The sequence below is a fragment of the Leucoraja erinacea genome, chromosome 11, assembly GCF_028641065.1.
Source record: "Leucoraja erinacea ecotype New England chromosome 11, Leri_hhj_1, whole genome shotgun sequence".
Lineage (NCBI taxonomy): Eukaryota > Metazoa > Chordata > Chondrichthyes > Rajiformes > Rajidae > Leucoraja > Leucoraja erinaceus.
The window spans coordinates 23,888,670-23,901,754 of NC_073387.1; the positions used below are offsets into that span (position 1 = coordinate 23,888,670).

At 45.0% G+C, this 13,085-nt stretch overlaps 1 protein-coding gene across 1 annotated transcript in view; it reads right to left on the minus strand.

Moving 5' to 3' along the window:
* Positions 1-692: 692 nt before the first annotated feature.
* Positions 693-13,085, minus strand: part of mgat4b (alpha-1,3-mannosyl-glycoprotein 4-beta-N-acetylglucosaminyltransferase B) — a 137,337-nt gene continuing 124,944 nt past the window's right edge. The window contains 5 exon segments of the mRNA XM_055642845.1: positions 693-3,102; positions 5,053-5,165; positions 6,073-6,160; positions 6,734-6,812; positions 8,391-8,584. Of these exon segments, the coding sequence (XP_055498820.1) occupies positions 3,076-3,102; positions 5,053-5,165; positions 6,073-6,160; positions 6,734-6,812; positions 8,391-8,584 (501 nt within the window). The 3' untranslated portion in view covers positions 693-3,075.

Below are 13,085 nucleotides of genomic sequence, written 5' to 3' on the forward strand. Positions count from 1 at the left end.
TGATCAGTGGGGTACTGTTGAGAATCAATGCTTGGGCTCCATTTATTCACAATTCATGCCAGTTATTTGCTGAGGAGGATGAACTGTCACATTTCCATGTTTATTGAAGTTGCCTCCAAGTCATACACCATCCTGACCTGGAAACATATCGCCGTTCCTTCACCGTCACTGGGTCAAAATCCTGCAACTCTCCTCCCTATCGGCATTGTGGTTGTACATCTTATGATTGCTTTAACTGGCTTCAAACAAACACCAAGACCTGAATCATCAATAATGAAAGGCCATGATAGAGTAGACGTGGAGAGGATGTTTCTGCTCGTGTGAGAGTCTGGGAACAGAGGGCACAGGCTCGGTATAAAAGGACATACCTTTAGAATGGAGATGAGGAATTTCTTTAGAGAGAGGGTGGTGAATCTGTAGAATTCATTGCCCAGACAGCAGTAGAGATCAAGCCATTGGGTATTTTTAAAGTGGAGATTAATAGGTTCTTGATTAGTAAGGGTGTCATAGGTTACAGAAGAAGGCAGGTGAATGGGCTTGAGAGGTAAAAATGGATCAGCCAAAATCAAATGGCGGAGCAGACTTGATGGGCCGAATGGCCGAATTCTGTTCCTGTGTCTTTTGATCTTATGAACCATGGACGTTCCTAGGCTGAGCAGCACACCTTGGGCGTGGAGGATAATAATAATAATAATAATAAATTTTATTTATGGGCGCCTTTCAAGAGTCTCAAGGACGCCTTACAAAAATTTAGCAGGTAGAGGAAAAACATGTAAGGGGAATGAAATAAATAGTAGAGACATGACTAGTACACAAAGTAAATACAGAATTCAATACAAAACACAGTATGAGGCAATTAATGCACAGATGAAAAGGGACAGCACGTGGGGCTAAGGATAGGCAGAGGTGAAGAGATGGGTCTTGAGGCGGGACTGGAAGATGGTGAGGGACACGGAATTGCGGATCAGTTGGGGGAGGGAGTTCCAGAGCCTGGGAGCTGCCCTGGAGAAGGCTATGTCCCCAAAACTGCGGAGGTTGGACTTGTGGATGGAGAGGAGACCGGCTGATGTGGATCTGAGGATATTGCGGGGACAGAACTTTAGCCAGTAAGGCCATCAGGAAACCAAAGAAAATCTCTACCCAAATCATGTCAGAACACGCGAGGTAACCAGAATTATTTAAAGTAATTTACAACCATTTGATTCTAATGATTTCTTCCTAATCACAATTATCGATTTGTAATGATACATATTTATTATCTACAAATTAGACCTCATTTACAGATTGTGTAAAATAGTACAGATTATAAAATAAATATATTAAATTTTTTTCATCCATTCACTGCAATCTTTATTACTTATAATAAAAACACCATGGAAGCAGAAACCCTCCTTTCAATAAGTTTACCTGAAAAGGTTGACGTAAGCACAACAACACCTTATTCCTATTCACACCCACTTTCACGGTACAATTATAGACATAGTAACGTTCAGACCCTTCAACTGTGACCCAGAAACAAAAGCCTTGTCTGCTACACCATTTGTTCAGGTTGGCACAAAACCGACCAGGATTGCACACAAAAAACCTGCATTCATTAGACAAAGAATAAGTAATTGATCATTGTCGCCCTCATCGCCTCCAGGGAGTTTGGATCAGAGCTCAAACATTTATTTTGTTCTGTCAGATTTCCCCAGCACCATTTTGGCAGTAAAAAGGTCAAAGCCCCACATGGAGTATTTAAAACTGGCCAACCAGACCTTGAATCTCAGCACATTAATCAGCAAATTTACACAAGAAACAAGGATTATCCAGCACCTTGGAGACAGCGTGACCCTATATTCCAGTTAAATATGCCAGGACTTTTGTTGCGGTTAGTAATCAAGCTTGCATCCAAACCTTATTGACTGTAGTGGATATAAAATTTTCTCCAAAATGAGTAAAAATTAAGGATACACAACCTGGATTAATCCCTGATATGAGACACTCTTTCAGCACTGTGTTCCATTATCCAGTCTTCATCTGCTTTTCTTCCACTCACAAATGCCCCCCGTCTCCAACCTCTTCAGACGCATCCCAGACATTCCCTCCTGATTACCTCCAGTGTGACAGACTTCATTTGACGCACTCATTAGCGAGAACCCCTTATCCCCGAACTTTTCCGCTACAATTCCAACACTCACCATCCTCAGAAAGATCCTATTTCCATTTCTTGAAATGCTCCCCCACCACTTCCTCCCCTCAGGTGCAACCATCCACAACCCACCTGCAAGACATTTCCACTGTCTAAACAGGAACGCTCCCTGAACCCCTCCCAGCAGATATTCTCTGACCCCCTACCATCAGAAACAGTCCCTACTTCTAACGTCCATTAGAGATGCACCCTAACTGCCCTTCTGTTAGAGACGATCCCTAGCCACTTCCATCAGACACTCCCTACCCTCCACTGCCATTTGACTCTCCCTACCCTCCCGTCCTCCGAGGTTCCCCCTGCTGTCCCCTCCTCCCACGAGACTCTCCCCACCCACCACTCTCCAATAAGACGCGCCCTACCCTCATAAGAGACTTTCCCTATCCTTCCATCCTCCAATAAGAGATTCTAATTACCCTCCCCATCTCCAGTAATAGGCCTCTCCTTCCTCCAAATATGAGACTCTCCCTACCCACATTCCCTCCATTAGGAGGCTCTCCCCACCCTCTCCTCTGTGCAACAGGCCGGTCACTATGAGCAGCTCCTGGTTTGGACATTCCGTGAGGTACACGTTAAAAAAGGGGCACGTTTTTGGAATGAATTGGACAAGTGAGCATCAGCATGGAAGATCCAATGAAAAAATGGACTCTCGTACAACGTTTTGATTTTGTTGAGTAGAAAAGATATCGCAGCAGACAGCACTGCTCCGAGATATGCATGTTTGTGCAGTGTTGTGGGGCATTGATGGCCTCTCCTGCTCTCCCCGATTGGCTGCTGCAGTCACTCTGCGATGAAATCGAAGGGCCAAGAACCGAGGAGGAAGATTCCTGAATCGAACTATCGCAGGCTGCAGGGAGCAGCATTCAGCGTCACACCCAAATCCTCTCTTAAGTCTCGGTTTTCTTTATAAATATCTGAAAGAAAATTTCAGGACACTTTCACCACTGTTCAGTGATGCATAGAATTGTATTTTACAACCCCAAACCCCCCCCTGTTGTTTTATGCCCCCTCACCAGACCTGCTCCTTCCTCTTTGTCAAACTGCTCTAGACCATCTAATCTCTGCTGGCATTTACAGAAAGCAATCTAGTACATCCTAAACCCTGCCCTTCAACATATCCCTGTAAATCTGTTTCCAATCCCTTGGATGTGGAGAGGACGTTTCCATTGGAGGGAGAGTCTAGGACTAGAGGTCATAGCCTCTGAATTAAAGGACGTTCTTTCGGGAAGGGGAATGGTGAGAAATGTCTTTAGTCAGAGGGTGGTGAATCATTTGCCACAGAAGGCTGTAGAGGCCAAGACAGTGGATATTTTTAAGGCAGAGATAGATCTAGTTTAGTACAGGTGTCAGAGGTTATGGCAAGACGGCAGGAGAATGGGGTTAGGAGGAAGAGATAGATCAGCCATGATTGAATGGTGGGGTAGACTTGATGGGCCAAATGGCCTAATTCTAGTATTCCTTATGACCTTATGGCCCTTCTGAAAACTACCGTTAAACAGAAATACAGCAGGGAAACAGGCTCTGGGGAAAAGTATACCCTGTCTATGCCTATCATAATTTTGTATACTTTATTGAAGTCTCCCCTCAGCCTCTTACACTCTAGAGAAATTAATCTAACAGTTCAATCTCTCCTTTTAGCTTATACCCTCTAACACAGGAAGCATTCTGGTGACTCACTTGTGCACCCACTATAAAACCTCCACATCCTTCCTGTAATGGGCTGACCAGAACTGCATGCAATACTCCAAATGCGGCTAACCAAAGTCCTTTAAAACTGCATCATGACGTCCGCACTCTTATACTCAATGCCAACACCAATGTTGAGGCTTGGAGTATTGTGTTGAGTTTTGGTCACACAATGTCATTAAGCTGGGGAGAGTGCAGAGACCATTGACGGGGATGTTGTAGTGGCCATTTGGCCTGTTTTGCATGTCATTGTGGATGGCATGTTCCTTTAAATTTTAGCCAGCCCGTTATAATGTGGGTGGGATTTTATGACGTTTCTTGGGGCGTGTTTATGCAGCTTAACTGCTTGCGTGTTAGTTTAGTTGGTGATTCGTTTTGGGCAGGAGAGGGAGAAGGTTTATCCTTCGACCATGTCAAGCAGGTCAAGCATGTCAAGCCTCATGTGAAGAAGGAGACACGAGGAGTTTTCTAGTATCTGAAGCAATGCGCTGGAGTTCGAAGAAGATTGCTGGAACAAGTCGGAAAACCTTGGATGTATCTTACTGTTTTAAATCTACAATAAAGAAAATATTCATTAAAAGACTGTGTGCTGAAGCTTTATGAAAGTAGAAGCTCTGAAAGTCTCTGAGGCAGCTTGCATGCGTACCGAAGATATTCCCCTTATCCCCTCTCACCCAATTAGTGGCTAGGGACTAAATTTCCTGAAATCTGAAAAATCTGCCGCTATAGATGTCGCCAGGGCTCGAAGGCCTGAGCTACAGGAAGAGGTTGGGCAGGCTAGGATATTATTGCATGGAACGCAGGAGGACGAGGGGGGATCTTATAGAGGTGTATAAGATCATGAAGAGAACAGAAAGGGCGAATGCAGTTTTTTATCCAGAGTAGGGGAATTAAGAACCAGAGGACACAGACTTAAGGTGAGAAGGAAAGATTTAATAGGAACCTGAGAGGCAACTATTTCACACAGAGAGTGATGGCTGTACGGAAAGAGCTGCCAGAGGAGGTAGTTGAAGCAGGTACTATCGCAACGTTTCAGAAGCAATTAGACAGGTACATGGATAGGGCAAATTCAGAGGGGTATGGGCTAAACGCAGGAGTAGTGTAGATGGTCAGTGTGGGCAAGTTAGGCTGTTTTCACACTATGACTCTATGACAGGGTAGGTTAGTGAACAAGTTACCTCGCTAAGTATCACCCAAACCGGCGAGTCTGACAGGGTGGACAAGCGAACAAACTCCAGTGGCCCGAAGGATGGGTCCACCTCCCCCTCAGCGATACCGTTTGTGAAGTAAGCTGAAATAAAAGGAAATCAGTGAGAGGAAAGATCTAACCATTCCAGGTCATCTTTTATCCTATCCTACTCAACATCAACATTAAGGGCGGCATGGTGGCGCTGCCGTAGAGTTGCTGTCTTGCAGTGCCAGAGACCCAGGTTTGATGCTGACTTTGGGTGCTGTAGAATAGAAGAGAATGCCTTTTATTGTCATTCAAACAGCTTGGTTTGAACGAAATTGCATTTTCTACAGTATGGAGTTTGTATATTCTCCCCGTGACCTGCATGGGTTTTCTCTGAGAACTCGCGTTTCATAGATACATAGACAATAGGTGCAGGAGTAGGCCATTCATCCCTTCAAGCCAACATCGCCATTCAATGTAATCATGGCTGATCATCCACAATCAGTAACCCATTCCTACCTTCTCCCCATATCCCTTGATTCCACTAGCCCTAACAGCTCTGGCTAACTTTCTTTTGAATGCAGGCAGAGAATTCCACAAATTCACCACATTATTTTTCTCAGGTTTGTCGGTTAATTGGATTGGTAAAATTGTAAATTGTCCCTAGTGTGTGTAGGTTAGTGTTAATGTAAGGGGATCGCTGATCGGTGGGCAAAAAAAAACCCTTGCCTATGTCGGCCACGCTTTGTCCCGCCTCTCCCCTTTTCCAGCTTTCTTCTTCCCACCTGCAATCAGTCTGAAGATGGGTCTCAAGCGGAAACATCACCTATCCATGTTCTTCAGGGGTGCTATCTGACTTGCTGAGTTACTCAAACATTTTGTGCCCTTGTGTACAGAACTAGTATGAACGGATAATCGATGGTCGGTGTGTGTGGACTTTGTGAGCTGAAGAGTCTATTTCCATTGATGGATCTATCTATCAAAAACAGGAGTAAAAGCCTGGGGCTAAATATGTTTGCCTTACCGATGCGGATGTAGCCATCCTCTGTTCGCTGGTATTTGGGAAACTTGTCTTTTCCATCCAGTAAGGTTTCCTTCCCCGACTGCACCATCTGTGAGGCAGAATAACAAAAGACAATTGGAAAAAAAAGACACAAAGTGCTGGAGTAAGTCAGCATCTCTAAACGACAGGCTCTGTAGAAGGGTCCCAACCTGAAACGCCACGTATCACCAGAGATGCTGCCTGACCTGTGGAGTTACTCCAGCACTTGATGTCGTTTTTTGTAAACCCGCACCTGCAGTTCCTTATGTCTACAGAGGAATTTGAACCCGAGTCACGCCTGGCCTGTAGAATGTCCAGCTTTAGGATGACACAATGGCTCAGCAGTAAAGCTGCTGCCTCACAGCGCCAGGGACCCGGGTTCAATCCCGATTACGGGTGCTGTCTGTCTGGAGTTTGCACATTTTCCCTGCGACTGCTTGGGTTTCCCCCAGGTGCTTCAGTTTCCTCCCACATCCCAATTGCTCCCAGTGGTAGGATACGAAATGGGGATAACGGGTGCTCAGTGCGGACTCGGTGGGCCGAAGGGCTGTTTCCAATCTCTATCTCTAAACAAAACTAAACTAAACCCATCTTCCCAACGTACTAATGCAAGGAACATAAGGAACTCTGCTTCCGAACTTACATCGAATGGCAAAACCTCTACAGAGGTGTTGAAGAGCTTGTCGCCAGGGTGTTCGATGTTCCCACTGCGGAAGAAAAACCTATGGACAGAACAGCAAGAGGTGAGATGTCCAAGCGGGTAGTTACATCAGGCTTGAGAAGGCAGAGTGATAATGGGGGCAGCTGATGTGTACATAGCCTGTAGACTCACACACCTAAGCTCCCTGCCATTTACTCTGCATGTCCTAGCTAAACCTTGCCTTCATAAAACATTGGTGCAGAATTAGGCCATTTGGCTCATCGAGTCTACACCACCATTCAATCATGGTTAGTCTATCTTTCCCTCTCAACTCCATCTCCCCATAACCCCCAACATCCTTACTAATCTAAGATCCTGTCAATCTCTGCCTTAAAAATACCCAATTACATGGCCACAGCCATCATCTGTGGTTTTGAATTCCACTGATTCACCACAGACTAAAGAAATTCCTCCTCCTCTCCTTTCTAAATGTACATCCTTTTATTCTCTTGTCCTAGACTCTCCTACTAGTGAAAACATCCTTTCCACACCCACTCTATCCAGGCCTTTCATTATTCGGTAAGTTTCAACATGGGATTTCACAGAAAGTGGTGGACACTGCCCGGTCCATCATGGGTACTGACCTCACCGCAATCGAAGGGATCTACAGGAGGCGCTGCCTCAAAAAAGCACCAGCATCATCAATGACCTACACCACCCTGACCACACTCTCATTTCACTCCAGCCATCAGGTAAGAAGGTGCAGGAGTCTGAAAATTGTAACGTCCTTAACAGTTCTCAACACCCATCAGGCTATTGAACAATATGAACTATCATGGTTGCGTTAGGGACTTTGGGTGTGTTTTGCACCAATATCGTTCTAAAAAAATATTAATTGATTAATTATTATAATTTATTTTGTTTATTGTTATCTACGATTACCGTGATTACAGATCTGTTGTGCTGCTGTCTGGTTATGGACACCCCAAGCCAGTGCCAGTCCAAAGTCTCCGGGAAGGTTTGGGCGTAGAGCTAGCACCGCTACCCCGTAAAACCCATAACCCGCTACAGAAACAGCAGGCGGAAACTATACTGGAAACCGGCATGAGAGACGGAGCTCGCCCCCCTACAAGTATGACGGGCTCCGGCCAAAGTCTCCGGGAAACCTATCGAGGGTGGAAGACGTCGCACATCACCAAACAGAATGGCGAAAGCTTGCTGCCCAATGCACTCAACAGCATGGGGGGGAACTAAGTCTAAGTAAGAATGCTGCTGCGAGTAAGAACGTCAGTTCTGTTTTTGGTACATATGACAATTAAACACTCTAGACTTGACTCATAGTAGATTAGAGCATGTCATCCCTAATGATAACCCCAGTGCCGGACTAAAATAGAGTCAGACCACAATTACATTTCCTTTTCTCTTATTTGTTTCCTCGAATATGTCAACACACTCCTCCCGCACTCTGAGCCAGAAGACGAGACTCAAATCAAAGTCACCAGTTAATGGGTGAGGGAGTCTGTGACGGGGAGAGTGCCTATGGGCTGTGGGAGATTCAGTGTGTGGGTGAGATTGGGAAAAGATCACCTCAGTGCAGTGAGGGAGTGGACAGGCAATGTCAAACCAAAAAACATCAGCACTACTTAACTTTGCAACTTACCTGTCTATTTTGACTGGTGTAAAAAATCTGAAGCGTATAAAGTCGCCAGCCACCGGGGTGAATGCCCAGAAGAAATCCTCTCCCATGTAAGCCTTTTCCAGTGTGAAGTGCTGGTAGGTTTTCAGGCTAGAGGTGACCTCAGCCGGTGGGTTGGAATGACCTTTGTGTAGGGCATGTTTCCCAAAGTCCTTGTCCTGAGAAGATCAACAAGATGTGTCACAAACAAACGCACGCAAAGAGCAAAGAAAATGCTAATGCTGGAAGTCGAAGAAAAGTCCAGCAGGCCAGGCTGCCCCTGCGGAGGGTGAGAAAGCACCGACACTAGGATAAGGAAATGTTTCAAGAATTATTAAACTTGCAAGGAAGGGATGGGATGATCAAACAGAATGACTGTGATGGTGTTGGTTTTAGTTTAAAGATAAACATCGAAACAGGCCCTTCGGCCCACTGGGTCCACACCCGTTCTATGTTATCCCACTTTCTACTCCATTCCCTGATCACAAGGGGCAATTTACAGATGGCCAATGAACTATGATGGAGTGGTGGAGCAGAATCGATGCTGCTCATGTTTAATGGATAGGAACGGTTTAGAGGGATGTGGGCCAAACACAGGCAGGTGGGACTAATGTTGGTGGGCCATGTTGGCTGGCATAGGCAAGTTGGGCCATAGGGCCTGTTTCCGTGCTGTATGAGTCTATCTCCTTTAAACTTTGCCCCTCTCACCTTAAAGTGCTGCCCTCAAGTTGTGAACATTTCCATCCTGGGAAAAAGGATCTGTGTCTACCCTATGATTTTGTTCATTTTATATACATCTACCATGTCTCCTCTTAGCCGTTGGCATTCCGGGCAGGCAGCTGGGATTAACGTATCGGGACCACAGGGAAAACAGTTGCCGTTCTTCCCCAACAGATGTTGCAGCACCAGATGTGCTGTTATATTCATCATCAATGATAATATTTTTTTCTAACTGAACTTAAAATCCCATCTGACTTGGAGCATTCATCTAAGCTTGTGCATTAAAAGAAGTGTGGCAAAACCACAGTATTACTGTACCCCAATGGGCTTGTGAGTGCATGGCAACATTTATATTCATTTTAATGTCATACATTCAATGAATTATCTAAATTCATAAATCCAGAATTATATCAGAATTTGCTAACACAAATTCACCACATGGTAATTACATTCTTCTCCTTGTAATTGACATTGGATTAATTGAGTCAACAAGGCTATTAACACATTAGTATCAGGTGGACTGATGGGACTGAACGCCGATAAATCCCCAGGGCCTGATGGTCTGCATCCTAGGGTACTCAAGGAGGTGGCTCTAGAAATCGTGGATGCATTGGTGATCATTTTCCAATGTTCTATAGATTCAGGATTAGTTCCGGTGGATTGGAGGGTAGCTAATGTTATCCCACTTTCCAAGAAAGGAGCGAGAGAGAAAACGGGGAATTATAGACCAGTTATCCTGACATCGGTGGTGGGGAAGATGCTGGTGTCAATTATTAAAGAAGTAATAATGGCGCATTTGGATAGCAGTAAAAGTTGGTCCAAAATATTGGTCCACGTCAGCATGGATTTATGAAGGGGAAATCATGCTTGACTAATCTTCTGGAATATTTTGAGAATGTGACAAGTAAAATGGATGAAGTTGATGTAGTGTATCTGGACTTTCAGAAAGCCTTTGATAAGGTCCCACACAGGAGATTAGTGGGCAATATTAGAGCACATGCTATTGGGGATAGGGTATTGACGTGGATAGAGAATTGGTTGGCCGACAGCAAACAAAGAATATGAGTAAACTGGTCCCTGTCAGAATGGCAGGCAGTGGAGTGCCGCAAGACTCGGTGCTGGGGACGCAACTATTTATAATATATATTAATGATTTAGATGATGGGATTAAAAGTAACACTAGTAAATTTGCAGATGACACAAATCTGGGTGGCAGTGTGAACTGCGAAGAGGATGCTAGGAGGCAGCAGGGTGACTTGGACAGGTTGAGTGAGTGGGCGGATGCGTGGCAGATGTAGTATAATGTAGTTAAATGTGAGGTTATCCACTTTGGCGGCAAGAACAAGGAAGCAGATTATTATCTCAATGGTGTCAGATTAGGAAAAAGGGATATGCAGCGAGACCTGGTTGCCCACTAATCTCCTGTGTGGGACCTTATCAAAGGCTTTCTGTACACCAGTCACTGAAAGTAAACATGCAGGTACAGCAGGCAGTGAAGAAAGCTAGTGGCATGTTGGCCTTCATAACGAGAGGATTTGAGTATAGGAGTAAAGAGGTCCTTCTGCAGTTGTACAGGGCCCTGGTGAGACCACATCTGGAGTATTGTGCGCAGGTTTAGTCTCCCAATTTGATGAAGGACATCCCATGCTTTTGAGGCAGTGCAGCGTCGGTTCGAGAGATTAATCTCCGGGATGGCGGGACTTTCATATGAGGAAAGATTGGAAAGACTGGGCTTGTATTCACTGGAATTTAGAAGGGTGAGAGGGGATCTTATAGAAACGTATAAAATTATATAAACGACTGGACAAGCTAGATGGAGGATACAATTTCCCAATGTTGGGGGAGTTCAGAACCAGGGGCCACAGTCTAGGAATAAAGGGGAGGCCATTTAAAACTGAGATGAGAAAAGAGTTGTGAATTTGTGGAATTCTCTGCCACAGAAGGCAGTGGAGGCCAATTCACTGGATGAATTTAAAAGATAGTTAGATAGAGCTCTAGGGGCTAGCGTAATCAAGGGATATGGGGAGAAGGCAGACACTGGTTACTTATTGTGGATGATCAGCCATGATCACAATAAATGGCGGTGCTGGCTCAAAGTGCCAAATGGCTGCCTCCCCCTACATTTATTTTCTATGTTTCTATCTGATTCTGAAGAAAGGTCCTGACCCAAAACATCACTCCCATGTTCTCCAGAGATGCTGCGTGACCCACTAAGTTATTCCAGCACTTTGTGTCTTTTTTTGTAATCCAGCATCTGTAGTTCTTTGTTCCACTGGCATTAGGATGGCACAGTGGTAGCTGCTGCCTTACAGCGCCAGAGACCCGGGTTCGATCCTGACTACGGGTGCTATCTGTACGGAGTTTGTATGTTCTCCTTATGACCGTGAAGGTTTTTTCCGTGCTCTCCAGTTTCCTCTCACACTCCGAAGACACACAGGTTTGTAGGTTAATTAGCTTTGGTAAAATTGTAAATTGTCCTTCGTGTGTAGTGCTAGTGCTAGTGTTTGCTGGTCGGCACGGACTTGGTGGGCCAAAGGGCCTGTTTCCATGCTGTATTTCTAAAACTAAAAACTAAACTAAAACTACTTCTTCCCATTAACCTCCTGCAGGTAAAACTCACATGCACGCAGCTATTTAAAGCAGATTTTTGAAGCAATGCCAAAACAGAAAAACATTTAAAATAAAATAACAGAAGAAAAGCCATGTGGTCACAGGGCGAGCGTGCAAACTCCACACGGCATCGATCCCGAGCCCTGGAAGTGTAACAGTGGCACTATCTGCGGACAACCCTGCTGACAAATACTTATTCTTAAATTATTGCAACGAACCAGCAGCTTCTCAGGTCATTTATCACTCTACTATTTACACACAGTTGCTGTAAATTGACGTAGCAAACCCATGGAAATTATGTGCAAATTGGCTGCAATGTTTCTGACACTTCATTCGCCTCCGCATTCTCCGAAGCTTAAAGAGATTTAGCAGATGGTGGGTGTATGGAACGAGCTGCCAGAGGAGGTAGCTGAGGTGGGTACTATAGTAGCATTTAAAAGACATTTGGACAGGTACATTGATGGGAAAGGGGACAAAACACACGCAAATGGGTCTATTTTAGATAGGGCATCTTGGTTGACATGAATGAGTTCGGCCGAAGGGCCTGTTTCCGTGACGTTTGAGTCTATGTTACCAAATACTCTCACATACTTGACAGATGTCCTGTGGAAAGTACCCTGACTGGTTGCATCATGGCCTGGTACGACAATTCCAATGCATAGGAACGCAAGAAGTTGCAGAGAGTGGTGGACTCTGCCCGCTCCATCACAGGCGCAGCCCTACCCTCAATCGAAAACATCTACACCATGCGCTGCCTCAACGCGGCGGCATCTATCATCAAGGATCCTCACCATACGGGTCGCGCCCCCTACTCACTACTGCAGTCGGGAAAGAGGTACAGAAGCCTGAAGTCACACAACACCAGGTTCAGGAACAGCTACTTTCTTACAACCATCAGGTCCAGGAACCGACCCACACAACGCTGATCCTACCTCAGCAACTCAACGCTACGGACCACCTCTTGCACTACAATTCTAATTGAATTTTGAACCTATTTGTTATTGCACGTTTTTCTTTTCAGTCAATTTGTGTATAATAACTTATATACAATGTCTGATTTTGTGCGCTGTCTGACTGTGCCGGTGATGCCGCTGCAAGCAAGATTTTCATTGTACCTGTACCTCACCGTACTTATCGATACAACTCAATTTGGCTTGAGGGCTTAGGTGACGATTTTAGTACAATTGCTAGTCGAGGATATGCATAGATATGGGAATACTGTACTGGACTGTGTGTAAGAAAGATTTTCACTGTGCGTTTACACACTTGACAATAAATGCATCATTGAACCATTGAGTTACTGGCGACTTCCAGAGGTCACAAAGGGTGAGTTGGAAAAGCATGTCTCTC